Here is a 22,982-nt window from a genome sequence, read left to right as displayed (position 1 = left end):
GACCCCAGCCCCAGGGGCTGCCGGCCGCTCACCCTCAGCTTTGTAGGTGCACTCCACGCCGAGCTCCGTACAAAGGCTGGAGACAAGGAAGAAGGGCAGGCCGATGTGTGGGGGCGGCCGTGTGCCTTCCACGGGCATCCCATGCTACCAACGGCGGGCAGGGAGCAGCTCCGAAAGGGGTGGAATTCCCTGGGCACTGCATTGCACCCCCGGACTGGGGGACAGGAGGCCGGCCCCACCTAGGTCCCAGCAGTTGTCTCTCCAGCGTCAGCCCAAGGTCCCTCCCTCGTGGGGCCCCTCCAGTCGGGGGCCAGGGGAGGTGGGTGCCAGAGTGGAGCCATTACTTTCCAGGGGTGATTTTAATGGGCATCCTTCCGGTGGGGACCCTGGGGCTCCATTTCGGCCCAGCTTCCCCCTGCCGCCCCCTGAGCCCCTCGAGCCTGCTCCCCAGAGGTTGTGCTGGTTTTCTGCCCAGAGGAGCCCTACACCCAGTCCCGCCTCTGGGACTCAGGACATGGGGGTGCTGGTCCCTGAGAAGCTGATGTCACAGATGCCTGGGCCAGGACAGGACCCACAGCTTCAACTCCAGTAACAGGGAGGTCCCCAGCCCTGCCGCTCCCAGCCCCACCCAAAGCCCAGGCCGTGGCCAAATTCCCCTGCATGCTGCAGGCTCCATATTCCTCCGGCCAAAGGACTCACCAGGACTGGCAGTTCTTGTCCGAGGGCACCACTGCACCTGGCCAGTAGGACTTCCCATGGACGTGGCACCGTGGTGGCAGAGGCGGGGTTGGGCAGGTGGCCACACACTGCATCTTGTCCTCATCAAAGATGGGAGCCTCTGGTGGGCACTTGGGGTAGCAGCCTGCGGGCCAAAGAGGCCAGAGTCACAACCAGACCGAGTGTCGTCCGCCTCGCTCTGGAGGGCTCCGCCCAGCCCCAAGCAGTGGGCCTCGCCGACAGCACCAGAATGTGCTGGAAGCTGGGGCCACAGAGGCTCCTTGAGGGACCAGGAGAAGGCCACAGGCGGCGGAGCCCAGGCCACCCCTCCCGACCAGCCCCAGCCCACCTTCCAGGCCCCGGACGTCCCGCAGGCAGTCTCCGCGGGGGTTCCGGCAGGTGCGCAGGCAGGGCGCCCCACAGGGCTGGTAGTGCCACTCGCACTGGCCTTCGGGGTTGTAGTAGTCGCAGAACAGAGCTGCAGGGAGGAAGGAAGGGCTCGGTGGGGTCCCAGGAACTCACTCGCAGAGGCCCCGCACCCCAGGGCTGTTCTAAAGCCGCTTCCCTCCCCTGCACCTCCTGGCCATCGCAAGATGGGGACAAGGGAGGGTGGGCCAGATCGGGACCCCCCAGTTATCAGGGTGCCATGGAGGCTGCCACCAGAGTGGGGTCTCCAGTCAGAGCAGATCCAGCAGTGCCCGTTCCCGGCAAGGCTCCGTGTGGGCTAGAGCTGGGCAGCTCTGCTGACTCCACTGCCCAGAACGTTCTACCACGCCAGCGACCCATCAGCCACGCCCTCCTCCCTAGAGCTGGGCTGCTCTGCTGACCCCACTGCCCAGAACGTTCTACCATGCCAGGGACCCCTCCGTCAGCCACGCCCTCCTCTCTAGAGCTGGGCAGCTCTGCTGACCCCTCTGCCCGGAACGTTCTACCATGCCAGGGACCCCTCCGTCAGCCACGCCCTCCTCTCTGAACATTCTACCATGCCAGGGACCCCTCCGTCAGCCACGCCCTCCTCTCTAGAGCTGGGCAGCTCTGCTGACCCCTCTGCCCGGAACGTTCTACCATGCCAGGGACCCCTCCGTCAGCCACGCCCTCCTCTCTGGGCCCAGGTGTTTCTGTTTATTTGGAAACCTTCCCCACCCGCCCGACACCCCACGCATCAGCGGCGAGTGTGGTGGGGCACATGCTGCCGGCGCTTCCTGTTCTTCCCCAGGTGCCCACTTGCACTCACGGCAGATGCTCGGGGTCCGCCAGGACACACACAGGCCTACTTCATGGCAGGCCTGGGCGTAGGCGGCCACAGCCGTGCAGAAGCACTCGCAGTCACCCCCTGAGTCGCAGGCGCACGCGTCGTTCACGCAGGCCTCGTAGTACCTGGCCGGCTCCACCTGAGGGAGACGGGGCTTCAGGTTCCAGGGACCCCCCCACCCACCCAGCGGGCTCTTGGGGACCGGGCCCATGCTGGCACGTTGACCGGGGCCGAGTTCCAGTGGAGCTCAGGGAGGGCGAATGCCCATCCCCAAGTGGCCAGCTGGGCCCATCTGGATATCCACAGTGCCTGGGGCTTCCTCAGCAGCCCTTGGGGTTAACACCCCCCAGGGCCCCGAAACCATAGCTGACAGGTGTCAGAGCTGGAAGCCCAGCCCCTCTAGGCGAGTCCATACCAGCGCCAGTCCCAGCAGCCCACACCCTTGGTTGGCAGCTGTCCCCCAGCCCCCATTCCCTTCTCCCTTCTGGGGGCTCCTTGGGTCACCATGACCCCCTTGGGCCCAGAGAAACGCCCCCCGGCCAGCGTACGTGTGCGTGGCAGGCGGCGAAGGTGGGGCCGTGGAGGATGCTGCACTGCTTCTGGGCCCAGGACTTGCGGAAGGGGTTGGCCGTGCAGGGGTCCTTGGGCGCCAGGGCATCTGGGCAGGAGGGGGAGAGCTTCCAGCTGTTCCCAAACTCTAGCACGTCCCCCACCACGGACTGGCTCCGCGTGGCAAAGTCATTAACGGCGATGTCGTCGAAGTTCCCACACAGGCCGCAGACTCTGCCCTGCAGAGGCACCGGGAGAGGTGGAGGTGGGTGCAGCAAACCGAGAAGGCCAGAGCCACCCTGCCCCGAGGCCGCCTCCTCCCACCCAGGGCCACCCTGCCCCGAGGCCGCCTCCTCCCACCCAGGTGGCCAACAGCGACCACAGGTGCTGCTTCCTCCTTCCCACCTCCAGCTACACCTGGGGAGGCCCCGGGCAGTGCAGCTGAGCACCGAGGGCCGGGGCCAGACACAAGCCCCTCCTGGAGAAAAAGAAGCTGACGTGGCCTCGAAGGACCCGCCTAAGTCCTGACCCCGGCGCCTATGCATGGCACCTCACTGGGAGATGGGGTCTGGCAGATTGAGGTAATAAGTGGGTCCTGAATCCAATGCCTGGTGTCCTTATAAAAGAGGGAAACTTAGACCCAGTCACAGGGAGGAGGCCGCGTGAAGACGGCGCGGCGATCCAAGCGATGTGGCCACAGCCAAGAAGCGCTGGGGACCCCGGCAGATGCAAGGGGCCAAAAGGAGCCCCCAGAGCCTTCTGAAAGAGTTCGGCCCTGTGGATGCCCTGCTGGACTTCCAGTGTCCAGGCTGCGGGCAAATCCGCCAGGGTGCGGGCCTTTGCTCTGGCCCCAGAACACTGACACCCAGCCAAGGAGTCTCCTGACCCGCTGCCCTTGCCAAGGCTCCGTCCCCCCCAACTTCCCACCCCGCTTCCATCTCTGTGTTTCTCTCTGTGTCTCTGTGCCTCTCGTCTCTGCCCACCTGTTCCACGCACCCCACCTCCAGGTTTCCCGCCGGCCCTGGCCTGGACGAGGGGTGTGGTCTCACCTTGAACTCGGGGCTGAGGTTGATGAAGATGCTGGTCTTCTTGTCCCACAGCAGCACCAGGCCAATGTCGGTGTCCACCACCAGGTAGATGCCCATCTGCCGGATGGTGTATGGCACCTCCTGGCTCTCGTCCGTCCCGATCACCTCCACCTTCCCATGGCTTAGCTTCAGCTCAAAGCCCTGCACGGCAAGGGGTCGCTCAGGGCCCCCAGCAAGAACCCCAGCCCACCTGAGCAGACGCTGCCATGGGAGCCTCCCAGAGGGCACGCGACCGCCCCTGCCTCGCTCACCCCCAGGAAAATCTTGATGGCCTTGGAGCAGGTGGTCCCTGTAGTGCCGCAGGGGACGTTCTCGGTGACAACACGGAAGGAGTCCTGGATGCTGTCTTTCCCGCCACAGTGGTTCTGGGGAAGCAGAGGCCGTCAAGGACCAGGCAGGCCCTGCCCTCCTTCCCGCAAGGAGGATGAGGCGGGGACAACCTGCGTGCACCCTGGGGCAGCCGCAGAGAGGCAGTGAGCAGCTTCAGGCCACGGGGGCCGCCGTGAGGACCCCAAACGCGCCGGCTCACCTGCACCAGCGTGTACTCGCAGTCTCCGTTGAAGCTGTAGCTCTGTCCGTCGAAGGTGAGGTAGTGGCCGTCCCCGTACACAGCGCAGGTGGCTAGGCAGGGGTCATCTGTGCACCGCCACATCCTGCTGTCACAGGTGCTGGGGGACATCTGGGGGTCAGGCTAGAGCACACACAGGGTGCCTGCCTGACTGGGTGCAGCCTTCCTACCCCCGGGGGGACCTGGCACCATAGACACGCGCCCACTGGGCCTCCCTGGCTGGGGCTGCTGGTGGCATCCAGCCCTGAGTCTGTGCCCTGCGTTTTCCCGGGACCCCTGTGCTGGGGGCTCGCCCATCTTTAAGGAGGGCCTCTGGTTTCCTGGGCCTGACACCCCCCATGGGCTTTGAGCCCCCAGCATACCAGGTGTTGCAGCCCATCCGGATGGTCTGGCCGGCCCGGTAGCTGGCCTCATTGTGCACGCAGGGGCAGTCCTCCGCAGTGATGCAGCCGCCCTCACCATCCGCCACCAGCCCATCAGGGCACACGCAGCCAGGCACACACTGGGGGCTGTACTGCAGGGCCAGCAGACACCACTGAGTGATGGGGCAGGGCACGGGGCCTGCCAGGTCCTCCCAGGGACAGCTCACCCACACCACAGTGGAGGGACCACAGGACCAGGGAGTCCGGGAGCGCATGGGCAGGGGTCCTCTGGGACGTGGGGCAGCCCATGGCCTAATGTGTCAGAGGCTCACCACTGCCCACCCTGGGGGCAGGCACCCTTAGCAGGCAGGGGCGGATGGAGGGTCTGTCATTGGGGAGTCCTCAGGGGCTTACACAGGTCATGTCCAGGGTGTGGCAGCTCTTCTGACAGCCAGCCCCTGTGTCCCCGGGCGTGGCATTTCGGCAGTCAAAGAACACCATGGGCGCAGCACACACTGGGGAGGGAGGGGCCATCAGGGGGCCCAGCCACAGGCTGCTGCGGTGTCTCAAACATGTGTTCAGGGAGGACGTGTCTGTGCCATGTGCGTGTTCATTGAGTGGGTGCGTGTGCATGAGTGGGTGTGAGTGCATGTGCATGAGTGGGTGTGTGAGCGTGTCCATGAGTGGGTGTGAGCGTTGCATAAGTGGGTGTGTGTGTGCATGAGTATGAGTGTGTGTGCATGAGTGGGTGTGTGTGCATGCGTGGGTGTGTAAGCGTGTCCATGAGTGGGTGTGTGAGCATTGCATAAGTGGGTGTGAGTGCGTGTGCATGAGTGGGTGTGTGTGCATGAGTGGGTGTGTGAGCGTGTGCATGAGTATGAGTGTGTGCATGAGTGGGTGTGTGTGCATGAGTGGGTGTGAGTGCGTGTGTATGAGTGGGTGTGTTGCATAAGTGGGTGTGAGTGCGTGTGCATGCATGTGCATGAGTGGGTGTGTAAGCATGTGCATGAGTGTGAGTGTGTGCATGAATGGGTGTGTCTGCATGAGTGTGAGAGTGTGTGCATGAATGGGTGTGTGTGCATGAGTGGGCGTGTCAGCGTGTGCATGAGTGGGTGTGTGAGCATGTGCATGAGTGGGCATGAGTGGCTGTGAGTGTCATATGTGCGCCCGCACCCTCCTTTCTTCCCCCTTGCTGCCTAGAGGGCACAAACCATGCCTGACACTGAGCAGCTGATGGACAAACACCAACCCCGTTGACTTGCGGTGGGGCTAGCCCTGAAGCCATTTTTCAGGATTTCTTATGGAGATGAGGAGGCTGGGGGCCACAGTCCCTCCTTTCTGGCACTCACCTGGGGTGGGGGCTTGGCCTCCGATGCAGCTCAGCTTCCCATGTGTGCAGGTGCTGTGAGGAGATGGTGGTCAGAGCCTCACCCTGGGCCAGGAGACGCGAAGGACCCCCCAGTCCACAGCGGGAGCTCTTACCAGATAGCCCCGCTATCGTGCACCGACTCCCCATTGGGGATCATGGAGCCCCTGTGGTAGCAGGGACAGTTGCTGGCCTGCACACACTTGCCCGTGTCGTCCAGGAAGGTGCCCTTGGGACAGATGCAGCCATCCACGGGGATGAAGCCAACACTGCAGGTGATGTCCCCCTCGCTCAGGGAGCGGCAGGTGGGCTGGCAGGTGCTGACATGGTAGTGGTACGTCATTGACTTGGGGCAAGTGGTCATGGGCTTCGCTGCGGGATGCCAGGAAGAGGGGATTCTCAGGACACACAGCCCGGCAGTGGGCAGCCAGCAGTGAGTGAGCCCAGCCCTCTCGGCTACCCTCCCCTCCCCTCCTCGGCCGGGTCCAAGGCCACACTGACCTGGGCGCTCCTTGCCCTCAAGCCCAGCACAGAGGACGGGGGCCCTTAGAGCAACCTGTGCCCACTGGGGGCACCCCAAGACCCGCGGCCACCCAGCGAGGGAAAGGGGCTAGGCTTGGCGGACACTCACTGCAGATGCCATCCCTCCAGCCGCTGAGCTGCACGCCCTTGGCGGCACAGGCGTGCACGTAGGAGGACAGTGCGGCGCACAGGCAGTCCTCGCTCCGCTCACAGTTGCAGGTGTCAAACATGCAGTTCTGCAGGGAAGGGGGTCATCGGGGCATCAGAGACCCCAGCCCACACCTGGTGGCCCCCCACGCCCTGCAGGCCACACATCCAGCAGCCAGGGTCCTCCCATCCCAGGTCTTCCTGCCTCCAGGACCCATCTGTGAGTCCTCACAGGCATCCCGCCCCCTCAGCAGAATTGCTTGGCATGTCATGGAGCAGAACCACTGTGCAGAGCAGGGGTTACTGGGAGGACCAGATCCTTCATCTCTGTGACCCAACAGGTCCAGCCAAGACCAGCTTGCCTCAGACACAGCACATCAGCTCAGCCTTGGCCTAATTCTCATTTGGCCCCTGGAGCCAGGTGGGCAACAAACCCCTGAAGTTTAGCCCCTGGGCCTAGTGTAGGGCTGGAGGTGCAAGAAAAATGCCATAAACATGGTTAACGAATGAGTGAAGGAATGAATGAGGGAATAAGTGAGTGAGTGGATGAGTGAGTGAATGAGTGGATGAATGAGTGAGTGAATGAGTAGGTGAAGGAATTAGTGAGTAAATGAGTGAATGAGTGAGTGAAGGAATGAATGAGGGAATCAGTGAGTGGATGAGTAAGTGAGTGGATGAGTGATGAGTGGATGAGTGAGTGAGTGGATGAGTGAGTGGGTGAGTGAGTGGATGAATGAGTAGGTGAAGGAATTAGTGAGTCAGTAAATGAGTGAAGGAGTGAGTGAAGGAATGAATGAGGGAATGAGCGAGTGAGTGGATGAGTGAGTGAGTGGATGAGTGAGTGGATGAGTGCGTGAATGAATGAGTAGGTGAAGGAATTAGTGAGTGAGTAAATGAGTGAATGAGTGAGTAAAGGAATGAATGAGGGAATCAGTGAGTGGATGAGTAAGTGAGTGGATGAGTAATGAGTGGATGAGTGAGTGAGTGGATGAGTGAGTGAGTGGATGAGTGCATGAATGAATGAGTAGGTGAAGGAATTAGTGAGTGAGTAAATGAGTGAATGAGTAAAGGAATGAATGAGGGAATCAGTGAGTGGATGAGTAAGTGAGTGGATGAGTGATGAGTGGATGAGTGAGTGAGTGGATGAGTGAGTGGGTGAGTGAGTGGATGAATGAGTAGGTGAAGGAATTAGTGAGTCAGTAAATGAGTGAATGAGTGAGTGAAGGAATGAATGAGGGAATGAGCAAGTGAGTGGATGAGTGAGTGGATGAGTGAGTGAGTGGATGAGTGAGTGAGTGGATGAGTGGGTGAAGGAATGAGTAGGTGAAGGAATTAGTGAGTCAGTAAATGAGTGAATGAGTGAGTGAAGGAATGAATGAGGGAATGAGTGAGTGAGTGGATGAGTGAGTGAGTGGGTGAGTGAGTGGATGAGTGAGTGAGTAATGAATAAGTGAAGGAATTAGTGAGTGAGTAAATGAGTGAATGAGTGAGTGAAGGAATGAATGAGGGAATGAGTGAGTGAGTGGATGAGTGAGTGAGTGGGTGAGTGAGTGGATGAGTGAGTGAGTAATGAATAAGTGAAGGAATTAGTGAGTGAGTAAATGAGTAAATGAGTGAAGAAATTCGTGAATAAGTGAGTAAATGAGTGAGTGGATGAATGAATGAGTAAGTAGATGAGTAGGTGAAGGAATTAGTGAGTGGGTAAATGAGTGAATGAGTCAGTGAAGAAATGAGTGAATGAATGAGTGAGTGAGTGAGTGAAAGAGCTAGTGGGTGAGTGAGTGAGTGAGTAAGTTAGTGAATGAGTGAGTGAATGGGTGAGTGGGGGGGGCGAATGGGTGAACGGGTGAGTGAGTGGGTGAATGGGGGTGGATGACTGGGTGAGTGAGTGAATGGGTGAGTGGGTAAATGGGTGAATGGGTGAGTGAGTGGGTGAGTGAATGGGTGAACGGGTGAGTGAGTAGGTGAATGGGTGAGTGTGTGGGTGAGTGGTGAATGTGTGAATGAGTGAATGGGTGGGTGGGGATGTGGGGAATGGAGCTGGACAGACAGACTGGGTTCCAGCCCCTAGTGCCCATCACAGCCTAGAAAGGTTAGTCCTGCCTGCTGAGCCCACCAGTGCCCTCCCAGCCCTCCTGGAGGCAGCCGTGAGGCTCAGCGGCTGGAGCCCCACCGGGCCAAGAGGCGGCAGATGTTACCGAGTAGTAGGTGCCCGGCTTCACGGCAGCATGGCACCGGCTGAAGGGGCCGTCGGCATCGGTCAGCTGCGAGCACCAGTGCTGAGCATACTTCTCTGTGGACAGAGGAGGGATAGGGTTAGGATTAAGATCAGGCAGCACACTCATCCCACCCAGCTTGGCCTCTGGTGTGGGGTTTGGGGTACCAGCTTCTCTGGGCAGTCTGATGTTGGGCCCTTCATCCTGCTACACACTCAGCCTGGGTGGTGTGGCGCCCTCCCCTAGGAAAAGCTCCCCCAAACACAAGGTACAACATCCAGAACCGAGGCTTCTCTCATTTCCTGCATGTCCCACCCAGCCCCTCACAGCCTCTCACAGTGCCGCCTTCCAGGGACGCTAGTGACCACCACTGTGGACAGACAAACCGAGGCCCTTCTGGCCCCTCCACTGGGCTCACTGGACCCTGGCTTCCCAGGCTGCAGGAAGGAGGCCAGAACCAGCAAATGGGATCCCACCTCCCCATGGCTGGCGCCCAAGCTCTGAAGGCGAAGTGAATGACTGAGTGAGTGAGTGAGTGAGTGAGTGAGTGAGTGGATGAGTGAGTGAGTGAGTAGGTGAGTGGGTGAATGGGTGAGTGGGTGAGTGAGTGTTGAGTGGGTGAGTGGGTGAATGGGTGAGTGAGTGAATGGATGAGTGGGTGAGTGGGTGAGTGGGTGAATGGGTGAGTGGGTGAGTGAGTGTTGAGTGGGTGAGTGGGTGAATGGGTGAGTGAGTGAATGGATGAGTGGGTGAGTGGGTGAGTGGGTGAATGGGTGAATGGGTGACTGAGTGGGTGAGTGGGTGAGTGAGTGTTGAGTGGGTGAGTGGGTGAATGGGTGAGTGAGTGAATGGATGAGTGGGTGAGTGAGTGGGTGAATGGGTGAGTGAGTGGGTGAGTGGGTGAAGGGGTGAGTGAGTGAATGGGTGAGTGGGTGAGTGAGTTCGTGAGTGGGTGAATGGGTGAGTGAGTGGGTGAGTGGGTGAATGGGTGAGTGAGTGGGTGAGTGGGTGGTTGAGTAGGTGAGTGGGTGAGTGAGTGGGTGAGTGGGTGAGTGAGTGGGTGAATGGGTGAATGAGTGAGTGGGTGAGTGGGTGAGTGAGTGAGTGAGTGAGTGAATGGGTGAGTGGATGAGTGAGTGAGGTGAGTGAGTGAGTGAGTGGGTGAGTGAGTGGGTGAATGGGTGAATGGGTGACTGAGTGGGTGAGTGGGTGAGTGAGTGAGGTGAATGAGTGGGCAAATGGGTGAGTGAATGGTTGAGTCAGTGAGTGGGTGAATGAGTGAGTCGGTGAGTGGGTGAGTGAGTGGGTGAATGGGTGAATGGATGAGTGGGTGGGTGAGTGGGTGAGTGAGTGAGGTGAATGAGTGGGCAAATGGGTGAGTGAATGGTTGAGTCAGTGAGTGGGTGAATGGGTGAGTCGGTGAGTGGGTGAGTGAGTGGGTGAATGGGTGAATGGGTGAGTGGGTGAGTGAGTAGGTGAGTGGGTGAATGGGTGAGTGGGTGAGTGAGTAGGTGAGTGGGTGAATGGGTGAGTGGGTGAGTGAGTAGGTGAGTGGGTGAATGGGTGAGTGGGTGAGTGAGTGAGGTGAGTGAGTGAGTGGGTGAGTGAGGTGAGTGAGTGGGTGAATGGGTGAGTGAATGGTTGAGTCAGTCAGTGGGTGAGTGAGTGGGTGAATGGGTGAGTGGGTGAGTGGGTGAGTGGGCGAGTGAGTGAATGGGTGAATGGGTGAGTGAATGGTTGAGTCGGCAAGTGGGTGAGTGAGTGGGTGAGTGGGTGAATGGGTGAGTCGGTGAGTGAGTGGGTGAATGGGTGAATGGGTGAGTGGGTGAGTGAGTGAGTGGGTGAATGGGTGAGTAGGTGAGTGGGCGAGTGAGTGAGGTGAGTGAGTGGGCGAATGGGTGAGTGAATGGTTGAGTCGGTGAGTGAGGTGAGTGAGTGGGTGAATGGGTGAATGGGTGAGTGAGTGGGTGAGTGGGTGAGTGAGTGAGTGAATGGGTGAATGGGTGAGTGGGTGAGTGAGTGAGGTGAGTGAGTGGGCAATGGGTGAGTGAATGGTTGAGTTGGTGAGTGGGTGGGTGAGTGGGTGAATGGGTGAATAGGTGAGTGGGTGAGTGGGTGAGTGAGTAGGTGAGTGGGTGAATGGGTGAGTGGGTGAGTGGGCGAGTGAGTGAATGGGTGAATGGGTGAGTGAATGGTTGAGTCGGTGAGTGAGTGAGTGAGTGGGTAAGTGGGTGAATGGGTGACTCGGTGAGTGGGTGAGTGAGTGGGTGAATGGGTGAATGGGTGAGTGGGTGAGTGAGTAGGTGAGTGGGCGAAAGGGTGAGTGGGTGAGTGGGTGAGTGGGCGAGTGAGTGAGGTGAGTGAGTGGGCGAATGGGTGAGTGAATAGTTGAGTCAGTGAGTGAGGTGAGTGAGTGGGTGAATGGGTAAATGGGTGAGTGAGTGGGTGAGTGGGTGAGTGAGTGGGTGAATGGGTGAGTGAATGGTTGAGTCGGCAAGTGGGTGAGTGAGTGGGTGAGTGGGTGAATGGGTGAGTCGGTGAGTGAGTGGGTGAATGGGTGAATGGGTGAGTGAGTGGGTGAGTGGGTGAGTGAGTGAGTAGGTGAGTGGGTGAGTGGGTGAGTGGGTGAGTGGGCGAGTGAGTGAATGGGTGAATGGGTGAGTGAATGGTTGAGTCGGCAAGTGGGTGAGTGAGTGGGTGAGTGGGTGAATGGGTGAGTCGGTGAGTGAGTGGGTGAATGGGTGAATGGGTGAGTGGGTGAGTGAGTAAGTGAGTGGGTGAATGGGTGAGTAGGCGAGTGGGCGAGTGAGTGAGGTGAGTGGGCGAATGGGTGAGTGAATGGTTGAGTCGGTGAGTGAGGTGAGTGAGTGGGTGAATGGGTGAATGGGTGAGTGAGTGGGTGAGTGGGTGAGTGAGTGAGTGAATGGGTGAATGGGTGAGTGGGTGAGTGAGTGAGGTGAGTGAGTGGGCAATGGGTGAGTGAATGGTTGAGTTGGTGAGTGGGTGGGTGAGTGGGTGAATGGGTGAATAGGTGAGTGGGTGAGTGGGTGAGTGAGTAGGTGAGTGGGTGAATGGGTGAGTGGGTGAGTGGGCGAGTGAGTGAATGGGTGAATGGGTGAGTGAATGGTTGAGTCGGTGAGTGAGTGAGTGAGTGGGTAAGTGGGTGAATGGGTGACTCGGTGAGTGGGTAAGTGAGTGGGTGAATGGGTGAATGGGTGAGTGGGTGAGTGAGTAGGTGAGTGGGCGAAAGGGTGAGTGGGTGAGTGGGTGAGTGGGCGAGTGAGTGAGGTGAGTGAGTGGGCGAATGGGTGAGTGAATAGTTGAGTCAGTGAGTGAGGTGAGTGAGTGGGTGAATGGGTAAATGGGTGAGTGAGTCGGCGAGTGAGGTGAGTGAGTGGGTGAATGGGTGAGTGGGTGAGTGGGTGAGTGGGTGAGTGAGTGAATGGGTGAATGGGTGGGTGAGTGGGTGAATCCATTCCCCACGTCCCCACCACCCCACCCTGTGCAGGGGTAGGCGGTCAGGGCCGATGTTGACCAACAGAGACTTGCACCCTTTCTTTGACCCTGAAGCAGATGCCCCACATTCCTGAAGCTCCACATAAGCCGGGGTAGGCGCCCACCATGAGCCTGTCCTTGGGCCCCTTCGTGAGCCACCCCACCTGGCTCACAGGCACACGCAGGGCCAGCCTCGCTGCCTGCAGTGCCAAATGGAAGCGGGTGAACCAGCGCCAGGCGGCCAGCACAGAGGCGAGCCGTGGACACACGTACCATTCTCCACGCTCAGAGAGCAGGGGTCCTCGAAGCTGTTCCTGATGTTGGGGCAGGCGGCCTGGGTCTTGAAGGTGTTGAAGAAGGCCGCAGCCGTGGCCTCCACCACCCCACTGAGGGTCCGGAAGTCATCGGCCTGGATGCTGTTGAAGTTCCCACAGAGACCTGGGGGCAGGTTAGGCAGGTTGAGGACCATGCGTCCCGGCCAGAGTGGGTGGGCTCCAGGCCCAGAAGGCAGCCCTCTTACCGCAGGTCTGCCCACGGAGCTTGGGCGCCAGCTGCATGAACAGCTGCATGGTGGGCACCAGCTGCAGGTTCAGCTGCAGGCCCAGGCTGGTCTGGGCGATGATGAAGAAGGTTGAGGGTCTGAAGATGGTGACGTTGGCTGGGGACACAAAGGACAAGGGTTTTGCTGGGGGGTGTGGAGCGGGACCCCAGGCAGCCCCGGGGTGGGGAAGAGGCCACTGCCCTCACCTGCAGAGATGGGCAGCTGGGTGTAGATCTGGTTCAGGAACACTTCCCCACTGGCCTTGATCACCACCACCTGAGGGCAGCCAGACAGATGTGTGAGCGCGGGGCAGGCTTGCGGCACCTCAGCCCCGCGGAGGCTGTGAAATGTGCCTGCAGGTGCCTGGGAGGCCTTTCCCTGCAGCTGCGGCAAGGTACAAGGTGGCCTTGTGCTCGCCCTGATTTTCTGAATTTTCTGTGAGGACCATGCCTTTTATTCTTCAGTGAAAACCAAAGTTATTAACTAAACATAAATTGACTTCAGTGGAGAAGCCATGCTGGCCGCAGATGCGCCCAGTCCCTCCTTCCTGGGGCCCCTCGGGTCAGATATGGCCGCCCGGGCGGCCCGGCCCTGAGCTTCTCCCTTTAGGGACAGTCATGTGGACCCATAAGTAATGGACACAGCCAGTGTTGCCAGAGGGTCCCCACCTCTCGCTGTTCACGCCAGGGATGAAGGGCTTGGGCAGAGGTGACTTGCGGAAGAGACAGGCCCCTTCCCTCTTCCCGCGGTTTGCCCTGCCAGGCTCCACTCACCGTCTGCGCCCCGTCCAGGCTCAGTGTCACGCTCTTCAGGCAGGTCTCGCTGTCCGTCAGCCCACACCTGCGCAGCTCAGCCAGTACAGTGAAGGCACTGCTGTCACAGGGCTGCGGAACAGGACACACCAGGGGTCCTCACACTCCATCCAACGCCCAGCCCACCTGGCCCTGCCCCTCCACCCGGCTGTGCTCCTCTCCCTCACTAGAAACCCCCACTCCACCATCCCAGTCCCCGAGAGGGAGGTGTGCTAGGAGGCCCCCAGGTGTGGACACCCAGGCACACACAGAAATCTTCATGCACCCTGGGGAGGCCACACTCTGCAAAGCCAACTACAGGACCTTCTGGGAAAGACGGCACTCAGAAGGTGCAAATGCCAGCAGCTGCCAGGGGCTGGGCGAGAGAGCGGTGAGGCGCTCCAAGGGGTTTCAGGGCAGTGGAGCTGTCTGCGTGAAACTTCCTGGCAGGAACAAGACACTGCACATCTGTCCTAACCGTGGAATTTCACCACCACGAGGGTCCCTGATGTCAACCATGACCTGGGAGGTGAGGGTACCAGTGCAGCCTCCACCCCAGTGCAGGGTCTCATCGTGGGAGACTGTGTGTTGGGTGCAGGGTCTCATCGGGGGAGACCATGTGTTGGGTGCAGGGTCTCATCTGGGAGAGACCGTGTGTTGGGTGCAGGGTCTCATCGTGGAGAGACCGTGTGTTGGGTGCAGGGTCTCATCGTGGAGAGACCGTGTGTTGGGTGCAGGGTCTCATCGTGGGGAGACTATGTGTTGGGGCAGGAGTACTTTGTGCTCAATTTCCTTGTTAACCTAAAACTATTCTCAACAGTAAAGTCTGTTAAATAAACAGCCCAAGGTGCAGAGGGCCCAGTGCTGGGTGAGGCCCAATGCTGGGTGGGTGCTGGAGGCTCTGATCTGCAGCCTTCATGGCCCCGTGAGGACTAGCGCTGGGGAGCTGGAGTGCTTCCTTGAGGTTTCAACATCAGGGACCCCCAAGAGTGACCCCAGGGGCAGCAGTGACATGCAGCCGAGCTGGGGGAGCCTGTGGGAGGCTGGCCGTGGGCCCCCTCTGTCCGGCGAGCACCCCAGGCAGCCAGGCTGTACCTTGGTCAGCACATAGCTGCAGTCGCCGTGCACCGTGTATTGCTTCCCATCAAACGTTGAGAAGTGAGCACCTCCAAGCACAGAGCAGGTACCCGGGCACGGAACCTCCTGGCAGCTCCACCGGCCTCCGGAGCAGGTGCTGAGAGCAAGAGATGGTGCCACGTGGGTGCCGGCCCCAGGAGACCAGCCTCCAGCCTCCGCATCAGGAGGCTGACCGGGTCTCACCCAGGCCTGCCTACACCGTAGCCCAGACGAGGGCGCCTGCCGGCCTGGGTGGCAACCCCCAGCAGGTCCGTCCCATAGCACATCCTGGGGGCCTGGAGGGGGGCCAGGACCTACCAGTTGGTGCAGTCTGTGGAGTAGGTGGCCCCTGGGGCATAGGCAGCCCCATTGTAGACGCAGGCACACTTTGACACAGGGACACAGCCGGTCTGGCCGACGTCGTCAAGCACCGTCCCTGCAGGGGTCAGGCAGGCCTATGATGGGTGCCTGCTGTGTCCACGCAGTGGGCGTTTCAGGGGAACAACATGGCAGCCCTACAGCGAGCTGGGGCCTCAGCCAGCTCCAGGGGCCCGGGACGGGGGCCTCAGCCAGCCTCAGGGGCCCGGGACACCTCAAGCCAGGGGCATCAGCCAGCCTCAGGGGCCCAGGACAGGGTCCTCACCCAGCCTCAGGGGCCTGGGACACCTTGGGCCAGGGGCCTCAGCCAGCCTCAGGGGGCCCAGGACAGGATCCTCAGCCAGCCTCAGGGGCCCGGGACAGGGGCCTCAGCCAGCCTCAGGGGACCCAGGACAGGATCCTCAGCCAGCCTCAGGGGCCCAGGACAGGGGCCTCAGCCAGCCTCAGGGGCCCGGGACAGGGGCCTCAGCCAGCCTCAGGGGCCCGGGGACACTAGGACTGGGGTCCTTCTTTCGAGGCTTGGCCATGGGAGCACAGCCCCCTAGTTGCTGGGGTGCACCTGTGTTTCCCAGGGGTGGGGGAGCCTCACCCTCAGGGCAGAAGCAGCCGGCCACACAGTGGTCCTCACAGGCCCGGGAGTGCTCCTGGTTGGAGCAGGTGTCTGCACAGGGGGAGCGGCACTCGTGGTACTGCATGTTGTTGGGGCACTTCTGGGCTGCGGGAGGCAGAGAGAGGGCTCATGTCTGCCTGCCCCTGCCCTCCCTGCCAAAGGGGTTGGGGAACAGGGGGCTGGGACACTCACGGCAGAAGTCAGGGCCCCGCCAGTCCTGGGGCAACCCCCCTGCATGGGTGCACTGCCGGGAGTACTCGGCAAGGGTGTGGCAGACGCAGCTGAGCAGGTCGGTGTCTTCACAGAAGCAGAGGTCTTGCCTGCAGGCCTCCAGGTAGCTGCCGACATCCACCAGGGCCACGCAGCCAGAGAACAGCTGGCCGTGCAGGAGCTCCTCACAGATGCCCTAGGACAAAGGCCACAGCCCGTCTGAGTCCTCGGTGGGGGATGTGGACCGGTTCCCAGGCTCACAACCCCTCCTGCTCAACCTGCCGGGCCCTCTGTTCCCTCCAAGCTTACAAAGCCAGTGGAGCAGTTCCTCGGGGGTTCAGGGACAGGGTCCTGACACTGCTCCGTGGGGTCGTCCATCTTCTGCAGGTTCCCGAATTCCATGGGTGTCAGCTTGGTGTCTGCGGCAAGCACAGAGGCGGGCTCTGCCTGCAGGTCCCGGTACCCGTCAGCCCAGCACCCAAGCAGCAGAGCCCCCAGGGCCGGGTCCCTGGGGTGGGGTTAGAAGGGCCATCGGTGGCTCCTGCCCCATCTGGATGCCTGAGTTGTCCTGACTGCACCCGCTTGGCCACCCCATGCATGCTGCTGGGACCCTCAGGGGGTCTGGAATGATGGGGAGAAACAGCCCAGGAGGTTGGTGTCCGGGCCACAGGGTGCCGCCGGCTGAGGCCTCAACTGACCCAGGACCCTGGTCTCCTCCTGCCAGGCTGGCTGGAGCCTGAACACCTCCCAGTCCACAGAACCAACCCAGCGCTGAGCCTGCCTTGCCAAGGGCTGCTGGACACCCAGGCAGACTCAGTTCCCCACAGAGGGACACCCTGTACTCGGGGCTTGTATGGGGCTTCATGGGCCTGGCAGGGGGAGGCGGGGAGTGGGGCCTTGGCTGGTGCAGGTCACATTTGCAAGGCCACTGACTGGTGGCAGAGACTCAAAGACCAAGAAGGAGGCAGGTCTGTCATTTCAGGAGAGGGCGTGCAGTCAGGGGTCGCCACCCAGAGCAGCCACACAGAGCAAGGGGCCCAATGGGCGATTTGCTCCCCGCCTGCACTCCTGAGACAGGCCGGTGTTGCGGGATCGCGTGTGTGCACGTGTGTGCTGTGCTAGGAGGGAGGGCAGCTGCATCCGTGTATCTGTGCATGTGTGTGCCCGGAGTGTCGGAGGGTGTGTGTGCACACAACACTGAGCCCCCAGGGGACACTGAGGAAGGGGCTGAGGGCGATGTGGGGCCTTACTGTGGGAGAGGAGCTCGCTGACCACGGGCATCCCGTTGAAGTCCCCACAGAGCCCACAGGTCTTGTTGGCGTATTTGGTGTCCAGCTCCAGCTGCAATGGGAGAGACATCAGACACCCATCCCCACCAGGGGCAGATGGACAGATGAGGCTCGAGCCTGAGATTTCCGAGGAGGGGCCGAGGCCCACGGAAGAGACAACCCCGAAAGCAGTCTCCATCCTGGGGGCACAGACCCCAGGACACCATTGGTGTCTGGGCACCTGTTCTTGCCTGCTGTGTGGGGTGGAGTCTGACCCTGACTGGGCCCAGGGCACCTTCTACCCTCTCTGGAGAGGCTGTGGGAGCAGGCCGGCCCTCGAGGGCTGGAGTTGCACACCGGGACACCCCCACCCAGCCTCACCAGCAGGCTGTCATCGTGGTTCCACATGAGGACAAGGCCCAGCCTGGCCTCCACCTTGGTGTAGCTGCTGCTCTGCTGAATGAGGACCCCAGACTGGCTGAAGGGCAGAAGGACCCTGCGGAGGAAGGCAGGGCTGAGGGGCTGGGAGCACAGTGAGGAGAGACCCTAGGCAGGGCAGATGCCTGTGGTCGCAAATGTGACACGGTCATCGTGACCGTGAAGTCGCGTCTGGGATGGGGACATTGACCTCTGGATCTCGGGGGTCACAAGGAGCTAAGAAGGGGCAGAATAAGAGCCTGGGGATCCCAGGAGGGGCAGGTGGGCCACTCGGGGGACGAGGGAGGGCCCATGTCCAGCTCCGCTCTCAGGGGCTTCCTGAGAAGTCCACATCCCTCCCAGGACCGCAAAACCCCGTGACCACCCGGAAATGCCACCCCACACGCCGCGTGGCCCCCACCATCCCAGAACCCAGACTCACGGGTGGCCGTTGACCAGGACGGAGCCCTTGGTCAGCTGGATGACCACGCCATCCACCTTCATGAGGACCCTGCTCAGCGTGGGGGCCGCTGACTCCTGGCTGCGGCGTAGCTGGATGTTGAAGTCCTCGTAGGCGGCGCCGCAGTGCTCGGAGAACACATAGTTGCAGAGGCCGGGGAAGCGGAAGACGTCGCCGTCGAAGGTCTTGTAGTGGAAGCTGCCCCAGGTGCTGCACACCCGCCCGTTGTGCGCCGTGTTGGAGGCTGCGGTGGAAGCAGCATGGTGTTTGGGGGCGTCACCCTCGTCCTCACCCTGCACCCCCTGCCTCTGCCCTGTACCTCCTGCCCCTCCCCAGGGTCCTGCAGGAGGTGCTGCTGCCCTGGACGGGGCACCCAGGGGTCCTTCCTGCATCTGGGAAGTCCCAGAAACGTGTGCAGGGAGATGCTGGGCCCTCTGGCTCCAATACCCACCCAGTGGTCACCTGGAAAGCTGGGGCCCCTCTCCACCCGGCACCTCCAGGCCTGAGCGGGGAGCTCAGCAAAGCTATGACCCTTCCCCACCCAGGCCTCCGGGCTCCACTCACCTCGTACCACAGGGATGGTCCTCAGAGATGGGAAGACAGTCGCCCCACGGAGCGGGTCCGCTGCGGACACAGGGGCTGGTAGGATGCACGCATGGCCCCACGTGGGGCGGGGGCCCCCCAGCCAGAGGAGACGTTCCAGAGTCAGCAGGTCCCGGCTCCTGGCTCCGAAGCCGACTCTGGGTTCTGCTGTGTGTTGGGTCCTCTCCCACCCACCCACCATCTGCACGTTGTGTACTTGTGGCCACACACCCTGCGTTCGGTGACTTTTTCATTCCTCCCGGCTGTCACCAGGAAGAAGTCCCCAGGGGCTGCCCGCTCTCACATGCCCATGGGCCTCAGAACCTGAGTCTGCATCAGCGGCTCAAGACAATCTCTTAGGTGCTGAGATTAGGCCTGTCTGGCCCGATTTGGAGAAATGCAATCTGAGAGTTTGCCCGAAGCCCCCTGTCCTGGCTGCCCTTGCCTGCCTCTGCCAGGGCTGGGCCTCCACGGGCTCCCGCTAGCACGAGCCACATGGGGATGGCTGGCGCCAAGGGAGATGCCCGTGTTGCTGAAGCGTCAGGAGGTGAACGGGGGGGACACCAAGGCAGGACCCAGCTCCAGATCCCCGGAGGGTGACCGGCTCCCATGGGACACGGGCACAGCAAATCTGCCCAGCCCTGCAGCTCCTTCAGAGCCTAAGTGCTGCAGGGGGCTGCCCCAAGGAAAGGCAGGTAGTGTGACCGGCCAGGGCCATGGATGTGGGGGTGTCCTCCTGTCCCCCCAGGTTTGGTCCTCAGCAGTGGCCAGCTGGGGAGCCACCCTAAGACCAGTGGCCCTGGGGGCCATGCCACACAGTGGAGGGTGGAATCTGACAGGCTTAGGGTGGGGGCCGGACGCTCAGACTCACCGCCGGGCCCCCGGGCGATAGGAGAGAGGGCAGGGTGGTGCTTGTAGCTGGATTCGGAGGAGCCATCCTGGGCATGGCCTGCAGAAAGAAGAGGGGGGCTGAGCCCAGATGCAGGGTGGCTGAGGGGGCTCAGGCTGCGGCCATAGATGCAGCGTGGACACCAGAGGGACGGGAGGCCACAGTGCGTGGGGGTGGCCTGTGGCGAGGGCTCTCTCTGTGCTGGGTTGGGGGGTCCTAGGAGGCCTCTGTCCATGTGAGTCGGAAGTCTGAGCCCAGACCCTCCAGGAGCATCCCCTCAGCCTGGCCCCATGGAGCAGGTGGCGTCAGGACCCTTCGCCCCGATCTGGCATCCCTATCTATTCATTCCCACTCACTGCCGAGCGTGCCAGGCCCTGGCCTCCACGCTGCCACGCTTGGGACCCCTGTCCAGTACAGTGATCCCACTGAGGGGCTGGAGCAGTCAAAGGCATGGGAGGGGTCGGCCCCAAGACCACCTGGAGGACCCTGCCTCCCTACAAGCAGCAGACCCTGCAGGAGGCTGATCTCCAGGGTCCATAGAGACTGTGCTAATGTGCAGAATGTCACCAGATTTCAGCCCGGCCTAGCCCCGCACAGCCCTGCACAGAACCAGCATGATGGGATCAGACCCCAGCCCCGCACAGCCCTGCACAGAGCCAGCGTGGTGGGACCAGACCCCAGCCCCGCACAGCCCCGCACAGCCCCGCACAGCCCCACACAGCCCCGCACAGAACCAGCATGGTGGGGCCAGACGCCAGCCCCACACATCCCTGCACAGAGCCAGCATGGTGGGGCCAGACGCCAGCCCCGCACAGCCCCGCACAGCCCCACACAGCCCCGCACAGAACCAGCATGGTGGGGCCAGACGCCAGCCCCACACAACCCTGCACAGAGCCAGCATGGTGGGACCAGACCCCAGCCTCGCACAGCCCCTCACAGCCTCGTACAGCCCCGCACAGCGCCCCAGCATGGTGGGACCAGACCCCCCACACAACCCCGCACAGCCCCGCACAGCCCCATCATGGTGGGACTGGACCCCAGTCCCGCACAGACCCGCACAGCACCAGCATGATGGGAGGGGCGCCCGGCCCAGGCCAGGACCCTGCAGAGAGGGGTCTTAGGGAAAGCTGTGATTCGCCTGCACCCCAGCCCCAGCTTTCCAGTTCCCGCAACTGGCATAGGGGTCATCAGGCCAGGCTGGGAGACCCCCCTCGCCCTCACACCCTCTGGCCCCAGTGGGGCCCACTGCATCAAATCCGTCAGTGGGCGGAGGGGGCGTTAGCATCTGCAAGCCCCGTGGGGGAGACAGAGATGACGGCCCGAGCCTCACTTATCTAGTCCCGGCCCAGGCCTGCCCCCACCTTCTGAGCCTCCGCAGACCCCAGCCCCAGCGCCGCCCTCTCCTGGGAGCAGCCCCGGGACAGAATTCCTGCTTCTGAGATGAGGGTGGTACAGACGAGGGACGGTGGGGCAGAGTCCGGCTAGGCCACAGCGGAGGGCGGCACGGAGACACCGGGAGAGGGTTCTTCTTGCTCTGAGACTGCCTGGCAGAGGGCCAGAGGCTGGGGACAGGGCTGGGCCAGGGACCTGGGTGGGCCATGTGGTGGTCTCGGCAGTGCTGAGGTCCCTGCCCTGCTGTTCCAGGAGCCCAGGAGCACCCACCCCCCTCCAACCCCAGGCATTACCCCATGGGGGCACATGGTCACCAGCAGACCCGGTCCCAGGTGTCCCTCAGAAGCAGAGGAAGGGACCTGCTGGCCCAGCAAGGGGCAGTCCAGACCACAAGACCTGGAGCCGCCCCCATCACCCTCTTAGCCTCAGGCCGGGGGTGAAACAGTTCCCTTGTGGACCTCACCATCACATCCCAGCTCAGAGGCTGAGACCTCCCCCCCGCAGGAGATCCCCATCGAGGCCCAGACAGGGAACGTGAGCTGGTGAACTGGGCATGTGTGGGGTGTGCAAGGGCAGGTGCCTGGGGCTGATGCCCCGACCAGGCCCAGCAGGGGCCATGAGCAGCTGGAGATACTGTGGGCCGGGTGCTGTCGGCTTCTGGGGACAGGTGCAGGGATCCAGGCCGGGAGGGAAAGCCCGAGACCTGAGCTCCTACTTCCCTGCCTCAGGGAATGGCCCAGCCTCAGAGGTCCCCGAAGCCCAGAGATCCCTTCCCAACCCCACAAGGGGAAACTGCTCGTTAGTGGCCAGGCCACAGGCAGGGGCTATGCTGCTGGGAGCCGTTCATGGCACATGCAGCCTGCCCGGAACCCAGGGCAAAGACTGAGCTGCCTGAGGCCCACTCAGTACCGCACCACCCAGGACCAGTAGAGCGGCCAGGGCCCGAGCCGTACCTGTGTGCCGGGTGCATGCCAGAGCGAGAGCCAGGGCCCAGAGCGGGGCCAGCTTCCTCCGGCCAACACTCATCGTGTGGACGGCGGGGAAGAGTGCCCTGTCCCTCAGCAGCCTCTGAGGAGGGACCCAAGGTGGCAGGAGCTTTTTGTAGCCCCAGAGCTGGCTCCAGCCCCGTGCTTCATGTGGGTGGGCAGGGCGGGGCCTGTGGTTCCCCCTCACCCAAGTAAACAGTGGGTGCTCACTGCGGGCTGGCCAGCGGCCGGTGGCAGGCGGAGATGGGTGTGTCTGCTGGGTAGAGCCCAGTTTCCGAGGGCCCCCCCCAAGCCCTGGCCTGCAGGGGTCCTCCCCACATACCCCACCCTAGACTCTCCCTGGGCACCGTGCCATGCCCGACAGCCTGTGAGTTCCTGGTGCCCAGAAGTGAGTGCTCAGAACAGCCTTAAGGCACCTCTTTGACACTAATCCCTCTGCAGCAGGACGGGGGGCCCAGCCCAGCCTTTCCCTTTCCTGCCATTCCTCCCATGGCCGACCTCCTGGTTGGACCCTCCACATGGGCAGTGGAGCTGCCGACCTTGGCTGGGGAATGTGTGGCTGCCTGGGAGGGAGAGGCCAGCCCCAGCCCCATCCCAAGCTCCTTATGGTCACCTATTTCTCCATTTCTGTGCCTTTTCCTCCCCATGTCTTGTCTTACCCAGATGCCTAGAGAGAGAGCACATGCGGCAGGAGTGTGGCGAAAGGAAAAATGATTGAGTGAGTGAATGAATGAGTGAATGAGTGATTGAGGAGTGAGTGAGCCAAGGCGTCCCTCAGGCCAGTCACATGCTGCCACTGAAGTAGCGCCAGCCAGCCTCACCCTCCCTGGAGAGGGGCTCCTGGCAGCAGCCTCCAGGCAAGTGATAGAACCCCTCCCTCACCATGCAGCCCCCTCCCAGCATTGCCCAGGAGTCCACCTGTGCTTCTGTCTCCTGGCCCCAGGCGGGCAGGGCCAGTTCAAGTCACATGATGGTCTCTGGCCACCAAGATCCAGAAATGCTCAGTACCCTCTGGACAGGAAGCTGTTGACTGGTCTGAGCAGTCCCGGCACAGAAAGGT

At 61.7% G+C, this 22,982-nt stretch overlaps 1 protein-coding gene across 1 annotated transcript in view; it reads right to left on the bottom strand.

Moving 5' to 3' along the window:
- The window catches only part of MUC5AC (mucin 5AC, oligomeric mucus/gel-forming), a 44,968-nt gene extending 23,006 nt beyond the window's left edge, over positions 1 to 21,962 (bottom strand). The window contains exons 1-29 of the mRNA XM_055355788.2: positions 21,890 to 21,962; positions 19,527 to 19,604; positions 18,638 to 18,697; positions 18,056 to 18,317; positions 17,578 to 17,692; positions 17,179 to 17,269; positions 16,238 to 16,347; positions 15,911 to 16,124; positions 15,698 to 15,823; positions 15,049 to 15,166; positions 14,710 to 14,848; positions 13,597 to 13,707; positions 13,030 to 13,099; positions 12,803 to 12,940; positions 12,556 to 12,720; positions 8,770 to 8,864; positions 6,534 to 6,660; positions 6,019 to 6,274; positions 5,886 to 5,938; positions 4,951 to 5,051; positions 4,537 to 4,688; positions 4,136 to 4,274; positions 3,858 to 3,971; positions 3,568 to 3,747; positions 2,518 to 2,757; positions 1,952 to 2,108; positions 1,067 to 1,195; positions 700 to 862; positions 33 to 76 (exon numbers count right to left, since the gene is read on the bottom strand). Of these exons, the coding sequence (XP_055211763.1) occupies positions 33 to 76; positions 700 to 862; positions 1,067 to 1,195; positions 1,952 to 2,108; positions 2,518 to 2,757; positions 3,568 to 3,747; positions 3,858 to 3,971; positions 4,136 to 4,274; positions 4,537 to 4,688; positions 4,951 to 5,051; positions 5,886 to 5,938; positions 6,019 to 6,274; positions 6,534 to 6,660; positions 8,770 to 8,864; positions 12,556 to 12,720; positions 12,803 to 12,940; positions 13,030 to 13,099; positions 13,597 to 13,707; positions 14,710 to 14,848; positions 15,049 to 15,166; positions 15,698 to 15,823; positions 15,911 to 16,124; positions 16,238 to 16,347; positions 17,179 to 17,269; positions 17,578 to 17,692; positions 18,056 to 18,317; positions 18,638 to 18,697; positions 19,527 to 19,604; positions 21,890 to 21,962 (3,820 nt within the window). The remainder of the gene's footprint in view (positions 1 to 32; positions 77 to 699; positions 863 to 1,066; positions 1,196 to 1,951; positions 2,109 to 2,517; positions 2,758 to 3,567; positions 3,748 to 3,857; positions 3,972 to 4,135; positions 4,275 to 4,536; positions 4,689 to 4,950; positions 5,052 to 5,885; positions 5,939 to 6,018; positions 6,275 to 6,533; positions 6,661 to 8,769; positions 8,865 to 12,555; positions 12,721 to 12,802; positions 12,941 to 13,029; positions 13,100 to 13,596; positions 13,708 to 14,709; positions 14,849 to 15,048; positions 15,167 to 15,697; positions 15,824 to 15,910; positions 16,125 to 16,237; positions 16,348 to 17,178; positions 17,270 to 17,577; positions 17,693 to 18,055; positions 18,318 to 18,637; positions 18,698 to 19,526; positions 19,605 to 21,889) is intronic.
- Between the last annotated feature and the right edge of the window lie 1,020 nt (positions 21,963 to 22,982).

This window comes from Gorilla gorilla, chromosome 9, assembly GCF_029281585.2.
Source record: "Gorilla gorilla gorilla isolate KB3781 chromosome 9, NHGRI_mGorGor1-v2.1_pri, whole genome shotgun sequence".
In the NCBI taxonomy this organism is placed as follows: domain Eukaryota; kingdom Metazoa; phylum Chordata; class Mammalia; order Primates; family Hominidae; genus Gorilla; species Gorilla gorilla.
Note: the sequence above shows the minus strand (reverse complement) of the source record. Positions and strands in the feature narration are given on the sequence as shown.